The sequence below is a fragment of the Brachyistius frenatus genome, unplaced genomic scaffold (genome assembly GCF_029030835.1).
Source record: "Brachyistius frenatus isolate BFR_SWC_R1_liver_20210118 unplaced genomic scaffold, ASM2903083v1 Contig_13, whole genome shotgun sequence".
In the NCBI taxonomy this organism is placed as follows: domain Eukaryota; kingdom Metazoa; phylum Chordata; class Actinopteri; family Embiotocidae; genus Brachyistius; species Brachyistius frenatus.
Genome location: NW_027210612.1, coordinates 5,370,523 through 5,382,741, shown reverse-complemented (window position 1 = coordinate 5,382,741; position 12,219 = coordinate 5,370,523). Strand labels below are relative to the sequence as shown.

Below are 12,219 nucleotides of genomic sequence, written 5' to 3'. Positions count from 1 at the left end.
TGCTGAGCAGACGACATTATTTCCAGTTCACGCTCATTAGCCTGCAAATAATTCCACAGCTAGCCACAACGCAGTTTGTCTGTCTCTTTTGGGGTAAAGAAGAAAACCATCCTTTTTTGTCTCCACAATCTAGAATCACACTATTTTGATGATTATTATTTCTATGAAGTGACTAGGGATGGTCATGATCTTTAGTTTATGTTTGGTAAAGCTAGCGTATCATAAATCTACCACAGAAATGCAGTGTCATTTGAGAGCGAAGCAACGAGCAGACTGTCCACCCACAGATCGATAGTCGAAGGCCAGAAGAAGAAAGTTAGACGTTCAACGTGCAGAGCAAAGAACTAAACACATGCTTCCTGAGAGTTTTCACAGTTTGATGGTATTTGCAGCGCAAACAGCGCGAGTGACTCTGTCTCTCTCCCTTTGTGTACAGGAGCGTGACTGTTCTAACAATAGTCCAATAGTTTCCTGTTCAAGAAGTACAGTAGAAATTTTGTTCAACCTAATAGATTTAAGGATGACCTTTGTCGTGTACTGTGCATATAAATATCACTGGTGATTCAGAAATCTCCACGTTTAGGAAAAGATGTATAAACTTGAACCACAACTTCATAATAAAAATGGAGAAAAAAAAAAAGCTTAATTCTAACAAGGTTTTCCCTAAACATTTTTACTTTGCCCTCAAATCTGGGAACCCCTTACTTTTCCCTTTCTCTGTAGGTCGGGCAAATTCTTATTTCCACAAACATTGTGTCAATCACATTCAAGAACAAAATAAAACCTCCGAGTAAAATGAATCCTCACTATATGCCGGTGGAAGATTTTTAGTGCAGAACTCCAAACGTTAAGGACTCCTATTAGCCACAGATTACAGGTCACAGCAAGACAAAAGGTTACACAGCAGCTGATCCAAAAGTTACCGGTTTTGTCGTCAGTGCTGACCGGCCCGCTGGCCTGTTCCTCCAGCAGTGCCTCCGGAGACTCGATGTCGACTTTGACCTCCTCTGACGTCAAACTGGATGTCGCATGGCCGTTCTGATTTTCACTGCTGATTGGTTCATCTAGGAGAGAAGAAGTTCATGTTTCCCTTAATAATGTTCTGCTTTTTCTGGTATTACAACGGTCAAAAGTAATCGAATTTGATGACGGTGAACAGGCTTTAAAATGTAAACGGACACTGAAAGTGCTTAGTATTAGAAAAATATAAATCATTAGGGAACCAGTTCAGATGTCACATCTCACAAATAACAAAGACTCCAACGGGATTTATAAATGAAAAGTTTTGAGCTGTTGCTGGACAATGCATTGATTTCTTCTCTTCCCAAATCATGGTATTAATGACTAAAATAATGATAAATGAAAGAAGAAACATGCGAATGAATCATCGGACAAACCTTGCTCAGGGATGAGAACCCCTTTCCTGATGAGTTCCTCCCTCGTTTGTCTGGTGGAGATTTTCCTCTCTAGAACTAAATGATGAACAGGATACATTTTACAGTAAGATTTAATGTGCGAATTTAATTTGGTCTTCCTTTATTCAGTCCTCTAGCTGCCGCCATTGATTTACACGAGGGTCAACAAAAGCATTGCTCAACAGCTGCGTTGCGGAAACGTCATCGCAATCCTCGCCCGGCGCTGTCACAGATGAGGAACTGAACTAATTCTGCCATGTCACTGCAGCCGAATTTTCTCTGAAACCTCTCTCGAAAAGAAAAATCATGAGAAACCAATCTGCCTTGCTCATATAGGAGAGCATGCTGAGAGCTGATCCCACAATTAGAGCAATAGAGATTAGTCAATAAGTTAAAAACGTATTGTTTCTCCAGCAAAATACAACATATTTTCTCAAATATAAGGACTGACTCCTTGTCTTTTCATTGTATCAGAGTAAAGTGAATATGTTTGTGTTTTGGATAGATGGTTGGATAACATAGTGAATCTGAGGACACCGATTTAAGCTTGGCGAAAGAATTACGGCCTTTTTTCTTTATTCTTTGGATATTTACTCGATTGCCAAAAAAAAATGCAACGCCACTAATAAACCTTAAGCTCAGTTCAGACCAAGAATTGGCGACAAGCTGGAACGTTGCAGGGAAAAGTAGCAGCAGGTTAAACTGTTCACTCTCAGCTCCACTTAAACCAGCTGCCGATGTCGCCTGAGACTCAGCTGGTCAAATTGCCAGCGGGCAGTTTTTAAACGCGAGGGACGTCGCCTCTTTCCACAGCCAATCAGCTTGTAGCAAACTCAGCGGCTCAGTGTAAGCAAACTGCAAACAATGTGTACAAACCGTAAGCTGATTGAAATGGCTGGTTTGAAACAGAAGAAAAAGAGGATCACCTCTTGTTTTGAATTACACAAGACTCAAAACAAACTGCCCTTTGTCACGTTGCACAACGGCTGAGTGTTTTCACCATTGCATCCCTACTAAAAGTGCAAGTAATCACTTATTAATCACTGGTGCCTTAAGACGCGACAAATTATATCCAGCTACAAATAAAAGCCTAAAAAGCAGGCAATTAAAACAGAAGTACAGAGAGTCGTTGCCGTGGAAATGTTACACCGTCTCGTCATGTTGCTTCGGTGTAAACTGGCGGGTTGCAGACTGGACCGCTGGGAGTAGCTATAGAAGCAAGATAGGAGTTTCTGGCACAACTTCAGCTACGGCCGAGCTGCACCAAGAGTGAAAGAGAATCTGCATAGGTCCAAACTCCAGCAACACAGGTAGTTTATAGAAGAACTTTAATGTCAGACCAACATGTTTCGGCTTATGGCCTTTGTGGGAGTCCAGTTCTTCTATATACCACACGTGTTTTTGGAGTTCTGACCTCTGTAGCTGCAAGTTTGTTGTTATTGTGCATCGCTGGTCTGAACTGGCCTTTAGATTATGTTTCTAGATCGGTACACTCCGTAAATACCAATAAAACAACGGCCAGCTGATGCAAAAGGTTCCAAACAATGTTAAAAATAAATGTGATGTCCAGATTTGATTTTAGTTTCAAATACATGGTTTAAACATTTTTATAAAGTAATGCCATCAGCATAATCACCACAAGGCAACGTAATATCCAACATTTAATGCTACTTTATAGGCCCTTTTTACACTAAACCAGAGAATCAGAATCAACAGAGCGCAGCTAGATAACACCTGAGCAGATTGCATCAGAGAAAGATAATCAAGTGGAGAAGACACTGATATGTATATCGAATTAAAGAGGCCTGACAAAACAGGGTGTTAACATATCGACAGTGAGTTAATAGAAAGGAGGAAACATGAAACACTCTTAGGGTTCAGAATATCAGCCACTGAATTTCTACTAACTCCCTCGCTGGCTGACTCTAAACTCTTACATCCAGAAAATTGCCTTCTTGGTACAATAGTTGCGAAACTAAAAGCTAACTGAACGCAAATGCTGCAAGATCTCTCTCCATCTCTATCTCTAAATGGTCCGAGACACGAGCCTGATACCAACTACAGCGACACGGAGCTACAAAACGTAAATATCAGATACGCAATAAGCAAAAGATAACGCCTGCCAGCCATGCAGAAACAGAGTGTCTGGTTTTTGTATTTACTTCTGTCCCTTGTGATTTCCTAGCCAACACGTCATGAGCTAATCAGTCAGAGCGACAAACAAGCGTTCACTTTTTTCCTTTTAAAGCTCTTCTGGGAGCAACACTGCTGATGTTCGCAACGGATGTTCCAACGAAATCCAAGACCTGATGTTGTCCAGACACTTGATTGAGGAGAGCAAATCAGAAGCTATTGATCAACTTGTTCCTACCGTGTCATGAACGCAGACGCGCACACACGGGAGATTCAGCTTACCTTTGGAAAGGTCCTGGAACTTGTCGCTGGTCTTCTTCTTCCTCCACTTCCAGGGTTTAAACAGTTTTCCAAACGACGACAGCTTGCCTCGCTGCTGCCGTGACGCAGGGGCATTCTGGGTATTGGTAGCGCTGTCCACTGCCACTTCACAGCTGGCCAGAGACGAAGATTTCTCCAGCCCATCAACTAGGGGACACACAAATATAAACAGGAAAAATCAACATCAGCATCATGACTCGGACTAAAACATGCACGTGCTCTACAGCTCTGTATATGCACCAGATGAAGGTTGATGAATCATACCCATTTATAAAATGTATTGTATTAGTAAACAACATCATGCAGTCAGGTAATTGCAAACACTTAAATCTGTAAGTAAGGACATTCGTTCATTCTGCACCGCACCGTTTTCCATTAGGCAAATAATGTGGCTCAAATCACAGGGTAACTCCCAATGCACTCGGATCCCAGTATCTTGCATACGTTAACAGGTCACGAGAGCAGATTGCAATTTAAATCCTAGTGCACATATAATATAATGAGCAGGGGAGTCAGGATGTGGAACATGATCGGTTAAATTCGAAAAAAAACCAACAAAAAAAACAACATTTTCCACATGTTTCTCGGACTTTTTCAAAAATAATTGTTGCTTTAGTTTTCTTGTGAAATACTGCAGAGATTCATTTCCTCGCGATGCTGGAAATCACTCCACTGAGGGGGTGACGACCCCTCTTTGCTTGAAGTGGTCGACGCACTCAGACACACACAGTCGTCTGACCTCTTTCTTTCAGGTCGCTGCTACACGACGCTCAAAATAGAGACGCAGCACTTAAGTCTGTGGCTGAAGCCCCTTAAACACCGTTTCTCTTAAAGTTATAGAAACCTTCACACCTGCACTTGGTTTGGCATTTTTTTTTGCGGGTATATTCTTTTTATTTGATATTTTCTTAATTATTCCAGTTGTTATGTATTATTATACTATACATACAGGTCTTTGAGTATCGATTGTTGGTGTTCATTGTCAACCGGGCATTCCTGTGACCCCAGTGTCGACGCCTGCCCGCGAACTAAATATTCTTCAAGATAAAATAATGATGCTGCAGTTGAAAATGAATCCACATTTGTGGCTGTAAAAACATAAGGTAAGCAGCAGGTTTAAAAAAAAAAAAAAAAGCTAGGAAATACTGTCATGAACTATATTCTTGTCATATATCAGTCGCCCTCAGCTTTCAACAGCAGAGTGGGAATATTTCTGACTCCAGAGTATTTGCGGTGTGTGTGCTTGTGTGTGTGTGTGTGTGTGTGTGTGTGTGTGTGTGTGTGTGTGTGTGTGTGTGTTTTGGTGAGATCCCTGTCCTTCCTCAACTCCTCCTCTTCCTCTTCCTGCTGAAAGATTAGAAGTGCTGTGAACTTTCTGGAATACTGCACACAGTGTGTGAACGTGTGCTCGTGTTTATGTGCGTGTGTGCGGGAAGCGTCCAGAGGAAAGAGAAGTGGTGTGTGATTCCAAACATTCAAGCAGAGGAAGTTTTTTTTTCTTCTTTTTTTCAGCTACATAACACTACTGAATCACTCCTGACTGAATCAAGACTAGTGGGGATCAAATCTTTATCATTTCTGTGGACGAACTTTAAGGAATTCTTTATGGAAGTTTTTTTTTTTTTTTCAGATAGTTTTTTGTTCTTAAACTGCTTTCATGCCTTTTCAACATAGCGGTCTCAAATCGCTTTACAATTTGCCTCACACACTCACACCACTGGTGACAAAGCTGCCCCCCCCCCCCCCCCCATGTATCCTTCTTCCTTGTCAAAGCCTGGTGCCTACATTACCCACAATGCATCGCTGAAAGTTAAGTTGGAAAGTGGGGTGTGTTATGGTATTACGAGCCAATGTAGCTTTAAGCTGAGATGAGGAGCGATGGTGTGCTCCATTTGAAGTGGGAAGTTGGAATTTCCTATTTCCAACTGGAACGCCCCCCGAAGTCAGATTTACAACTCACAAAATTGGAAAAACCTCATCAAAATCCAACATGGCTGATCCGCTCCGCTCTATTTATTTGCACTTCTGTCTTATTACAAAACTTCAGATCAGGCCGACGCAAAGTGTTCGATGCCTTTCTGTTTTTCAGACCGAGATGCATGTGCCACCTTTGACACAGACAACCTATTCACTCATATGTGCAAATCTCTGATTATTAGATACTTTAAACAAGATACTTGCATGTAGTGTTGATCGCTGAAACTAAACACTTTGTTGAGAAGACCAACTGTGCGTTGATTTTTTTTTTTCCGCATACAATATTTGTCAGCAACATCAGCATTCATCAAACCTTCAAAACGCTGGATTTAAGAATGGCATGTCCTAACTTGCACAATATTTTCAAGGTTTGTAAAAAAACAAACAAAAAAAAACCCCTCTACTGATCAATCTATCAGAACACTCCCTAACATCCTGAACTGACTGGCTGCATGTCAGTTAATGTTTGACAAAGTATTCGAGATTTAATTAGAACATGATGGAAAATCTGATTCCAATAGTTGTTCTTTCAAATAATTAAAACATTGTCTTAACAAGGATGCTGTGTGTGAAACAGTCTTGTTAAAGCAGAAAAACAGACCAGTCATGCAGTCACAAATGCAATCTGCACATGCAGACTATCAAGACTGTGGCTGCTATTACCATCAGTTATGAACAAAATTGAATACTCGCAACCTCAGCTCATGTCACTCTCAATCCATACTGACGGAAAGACAATAGAGTTTGGTTGAAAAGGCTCCAGTCCAGAGTTTTCTTCGTTCTATTTAAGATGCTTGTGCCGCAAACACAGTCAGCAAAAAAAAAAAACATTGCCAGGTTTCACTCAGACCAAAGCTGAAAAAACACTCAGCTAAGCAGATGAGCCAGATGTTCAGCACATTTTAGCATGAAGGAGTTATTTGTTTCGTAACTATTTGTCCAATATCCCCACAACCATTGTTTGGAAGATAAAACAAAATTCACATTTTAAACTCATCTGTGATATTTTCTCAATGAGCACCAGGTGGAGAAAATCCATATCTTAGCCTTTGGTTCAATTGAAAACAATCGATACCCAGCTGATTGGTTAGACGTCACCAGCGCCGACAGATTGTTGTTGCCAATACTCCATGTTGGTGGCCATCTGCTGCTCAATACGCTGATGGAAACTGAGCTGACGCTGATGAGCATGAATTACCTCTGACTGCTGCTTACTGGTGGTGATGGATCAATACATTGTTTATGTGCTTATTTCCTCAATCAGAGTAATGAGAGTCGACATACGGACATTCAGTCCATCAGTTTTGGTAATTTTACACAGAGAATCAAGTTTTTTCTTCTTTTTTTTCCCCCACTGGTTTGAAGATAGGAAAATATGATGCCGTATATCCCTGCATGAGGATTTAGCTGTTTAAAACTTAAACGTTTTTTGTTTTTTTTATCACTGTTGATCAAATCTGATCAAACCACGTTCCCACTGAGTCTCTCATTTGTCTTAATAAATAGTTATGATTTAAAGCAGTGGTGCTAAAACACTTCGAAGAGTTAAACTGGGTAAACTGAGGTTATTATGACAAGAACCAGACGCCTCATTAGCCTAAACTGTAAAATGGCCCTCGAACAGTAAAAAGCAATGAGACCAGAGGATGTAATTACTGAAGCACTTTCCTTTTGTTCAAGTATGCATTGTGAAATCACAGTAAATCCAGTCAAGTGTTATTGCTCCCAACTGGATTTTGCACACCTTGTGACCTCACGGTTACAGCAGAAAACAGCATGTGCATACACAACATAACAATTAAGAGCGAAGACATGGAAAAGGGCAGTGCAGAGCGCCGTACATGATCTCCCTAGACACCAATTTAGCTCTCTCTCTCGCTCAAGCACGCACATACACACACTCATTCATTCATTCATTTCCTGTTCCTGTGTTGATATCACATCACAACAGTAGATGCATTTTCAGCAGCTGCTTTGTGCCACTAATGATGGGAAAATCAGTAACTCTGATTATCAACACCATTAGACCAACTATCAAACCTCCAGTGGGAACCAAACGGGGACAATGGACCGACTTATTACTTGGAGAGCCGAGAGAAGAGAAAGAAGACGAGGCAGTGGAGAAGAGCAAAATGAAGCTTGTTGTTGAGTTTAGAGAAGAGAGAAAAGAAAACTGGAATAGAGGAAGCCACAGACATGTTATCTCTTATCATACGGTGCATCCGGAAAGTAGTCACAGCGCTTCGCTTTTTCCACGTTATGTTACAGCTTTATTCCAAAATGGATTAAATTCACTTTCTCCTCAACATTCTACACACAATACCCCATAATGACAAAGTGGAAAAAGTTTGTTTAAAATTTTTGCAAATCTATTAAAAATAAAGAACGAAAATATAACACGTACATAAGTATTCACAGCCTTTGCTCAATACTTTGTTGAAGCACCTTTGGCAGCAGTTACAGCCTCAAGTCTTTTTGAGTATGATGCTACAAGCTTGGCACCTATTCTTGGGCAGTTTCTCCCGTTCTTCTTTGCAGGACCTCTCAAGCGCCATCAGGTTGGATGGGGAGCGTCGGTGCACAGCCATTTTCAGATCTCTCCAGAGATGTTCAATCAGGTTGAAGTCTGGGCTCTGCCTGGGCCTCTCAAAGACATTCACAGAGTTGTCCCGAAGACACTCCTTTGTTATCTTGGCTGTGTGCTTCGGGTCGTTATCCTGTTGGAAGATGAACCTTCACCTCAGTCGAAGGTCTCAGTGAAGAAATCCCACAAGGATGTCTCTGTACATTGCTGCATTCATCTTTCCCTCCACCCTGACTATTCTCCCAGTTCCTGCCACTGAAAAACATCCCCACAGCATGATGCTGCCACCACCATGCTTCACTGTAGGAACGTGATTTTTTTCGGTTTTTATTTTTAATAGATTTGCAAAAATTTAAAAAAAGAAGAAAAAAAAAAGTATTTCACGCTGTCATAATGGGGTATTGTGTGTAGAATTTTGAGGGAAAAAAATGAATTTAATCCATTTTGGAATAAGGCTGTGACAACAAAATGTAGAAAAAGTGAAGCGCTGTGAATACTTTCTGGATGCACTGTATCTGGGTGCTGCAAGAACAAATGGAAGATTCATGTCATATAGCAACACAGGAAATCTAAATCCTACATTTCTATGACACATGCATGCCATGCATACATTTACAATGAGTGTGTCAACTGCAAAAACCTCACAGGAGCAACTTAACACTACATCAGCTTTTCTGGGTTGATAAATTACATCTGCAGCCAATTTATTATACGGGTTTCTTTACAACAGTTATTTTCCTTTCTTCTTCAGAGAAAGTCCAATAATTCTGTCCTCCTGTACAGCCACCTTCTGACCGGAGACTCGCATTACAACCAGGCTATAGTCGCATATACTATTCAACTTTGTATATTTTAGAGACTATTTGACTATTCGAAAAATTCTCAACCATCTCTATTGACTTCACAAATATCTTTTTCAGTTGTGCTGTGAAAGAGGTTTGGTTGGCACTGATGCCCCCCGCCATCATATAAATACAGAAATCAACTGCCCACAATTAAGGAAGAAGTGACAGCACAAGCACTTACAGCTCATAAAGCACAAGAAACACAAACCTGCACCTTATAATGCGACTGATGACATCAGACATACTGTAAACTTTAAACCCTCATTGATTTGGCTGCCAGAAAAGGTGAAATGAGGCCAATTCAGTGGTTTAGTTTGTTAATCTGCTTATAATGGTAAGTATGTTTAAGCAAACATGGGTCAGTTTAACGCAGATGATGCTGGCTAAATCTTTTAAACTACAACAATATGGCTCAAATCCACCTCGGCTTGTTTCAGGGATGTTGTTTTGCATGACTGCTGACTCAACTGCATGATTCCACGCTGGATTTCACACAGAGGCATTTTATTTTGAAACAGATGAACTACGATGTCATGCTCGAAGGGTGAGTCAGGATTTGGATCTATAGCAGCTGTGGGACTGGGTGGGATAATCAAAAACACAATTTCAGACGCAACAGACATCTCAGTCAAGAAATCCCACACTGGATATATTCAGTACTACAACTATCGAGCCAAGACCGACCAAGGATGCCTGTCATCTTAAACTGCACAATCCATTAACTAACTAAAGTATTTTAATATCCCGAACTTTAAGACTTTAGTCACCGAGTGGTTGTTTTCCTACATGGTATGGGATATATTGTCTGGTACAAAGTTAAAGGGTGAAAGCGATGTATTGTGACAAAGCCAGCGTGATTTTTTTTTTTTTTTTTTCAGACATTATAGCAGGAACATGTGTTGAGGAGGAGGGGAAAGGGAGAGGCTTCCTTCCTTCGCTGCAAGTCACCGGGGAGGGAAAAGAAGCAGACGTCACGAACAGAGGAAGAGGGATGGGTGGGATGGGGAGGGGGGGGGGGGGGGCAAAAGAGAAAAAGAGAGGAGAAGAAAATCAGGGAACGAAGGGGAGAGGTGGACGCTGAGGTGGGGCAAAACGTGGGAACGAGGAGGGCAGGAACAGAGAAAAGGAAAGAAGAAGGCAAAACAGGAGGTGTTGGACGAGAGCGGAGGGAGGGGCGACGCTGGGCATTAGCCGCAGTTTTAACACTCGGGTCATTTATTCCACATCTTTCTCCAGCGAAGGCCGGAGAAGCAAAGTACAGCTTAACTCATGATACGCACAGGACTGAGCAGCTCGGATTAAGTAAAGACAAACAGACCAAAAAGAAATCAAACAGGAAACTGCATCTCGACCGTGTATTTGTGTACAGTCGGAGGTTCAGGGGCTCACAGGATATCAGTTCTATGTTATTGATCTTTCAATGAGACCGTGATAGGCACACTTCCCCTCCTGCTCGTAGTACTGTAGATTCAGCATTTAAAGCACACCACAACACCATCATGTAACTCGTAATGCAGTCACGCTGGGCAAAAACAGTAGATCATCATTATGGCCACAGGTTCCTATGCATTTTGGCTTCAGTGCGCAACAAAACAGTCAGGGTTTTTGCTTAAAATGCTGACTGTGTCATAAAAACGGTCCAGTTTTGTTTTCATCCTGGAGTCGTGTCCCTTCCTGTACCTCACTGCCTTAAAGCGTTTCCCATAAAAATGGTAAATTAATGGTAAACCGTTTACTTTTATGGCTCACAGACAGCACAAGGACTACAGTTGCAAGAAAACGTGATTTCAACACGGGAAAAAAAAGTGAATATTTGATCATTTTTTTTGTTCATATATTACAAAACTGGTAAACTGAATGTTTGGGAATTATTCAGAAAAATGCAGCGGAAGATATGACCTGAGGCTGAGGGAGATTTCAACTGTTTCAGTGTTTTCTGTCCGTTTCGAGACAAAGCGATTCATCAAGTAACGCAAAAAATAGTCGGCAGGTTAACCGATGTGAATGTTCACAACTTCTAATGTCTCTGACTGAGGAAACCGTCACGAACTTTGTCGACTGTGAGAGATTTCATGTTTCAAGTCGGAGAAGCAAATTATTTTCATTATTGACTAGTCAGTCAATTTCTTTCTCGATTAACTGATTATGTCTGAAAATGCCAAACAACGCCAACCAGTTTCCACCTGGCAACAGTCCACAACTAGAAGATAATCAGTTTATAATCATGAAGAATTAAAGGAACCAGAAAATATTTACAGATAAAAAGCTGCAATCAAAGGATTTTTGCATTTTTCATTGAAAAAAAAAAAAGGACTCGAGATTATTAATTTATCACCAAAATAGCTGGCAATGAATTTTCTGTCAATCAAGTAATCAATTAATTAATTAACAACTCGCTGTAGTTCAAGTGTGTCATTTTTGAGGATTTGCTTTGGGCTTGTCAATCTAATCAAGCTTAATTTTCATTGTTCACTATTTTCTGACACTGATAAGTCTCGTCAAGTGATTCATTGATTGATTGTAAACTTTATATTTCTGGTTAGAGGAACCAAAAAAAAAAAAAAATGATAACAATATCTGGAACTTTTTAAATTGGAATAAAATCAAGAAAAATAATCACCGGATTGGTCGATAATGAAAATAAATGTGCGTGATATGGAGAGCGCCTGCACTTCTTCTACTTGGACGAAAGTACAAACTTGAGATTTGCAAAATGTCAAACCGCAAAACAATGAGTGATGATATTTCCGTGATGTCTTCGTAGAGATGAGCAGGCTTACTTGTTGAACGACTGGTTGTTGTCTTGCTCATAATGACTTCTCGTCCGTGAATTAAACGCAAACGTCCACGGTCCTCCCGAGCTGCAGTTTTTTTTTGTTTGTTCACAAACTGGGTTAAAGAAAACGAATCGGCTCTCCCTCATCTCATCTTGGACATGTGTCAA

General features: G+C 40.8%; 1 protein-coding gene across 8 annotated transcripts in view; it reads right to left on the bottom strand.

The window, feature by feature from the left end:
• The window catches only part of phactr2 (phosphatase and actin regulator 2), a 44,255-nt gene that overhangs the window by 14,743 nt on the left and 17,293 nt on the right, over positions 1-12,219 (bottom strand). For 7 of the 8 annotated variants that reach the window (XR_011310679.1, XR_011310680.1, XR_011310681.1 and 4 more), the window contains exons 2-4: positions 3,831-4,016; positions 1,398-1,472; positions 924-1,064 (exon numbers count right to left, since the gene is read on the bottom strand). Coding sequence is in view for 5 of the 8 variants with exons in the window: in XM_069692948.1 (XP_069549049.1) it covers positions 924-1,064; positions 1,398-1,472; positions 3,831-4,016 (402 nt within the window). In the remaining 3 variants the exon portion in view is untranslated. The remainder of the gene's footprint in view (positions 1-923; positions 1,065-1,397; positions 1,473-3,830; positions 4,017-12,219) is intronic. The other variant, XM_069692952.1, reaches the window with a different exon arrangement.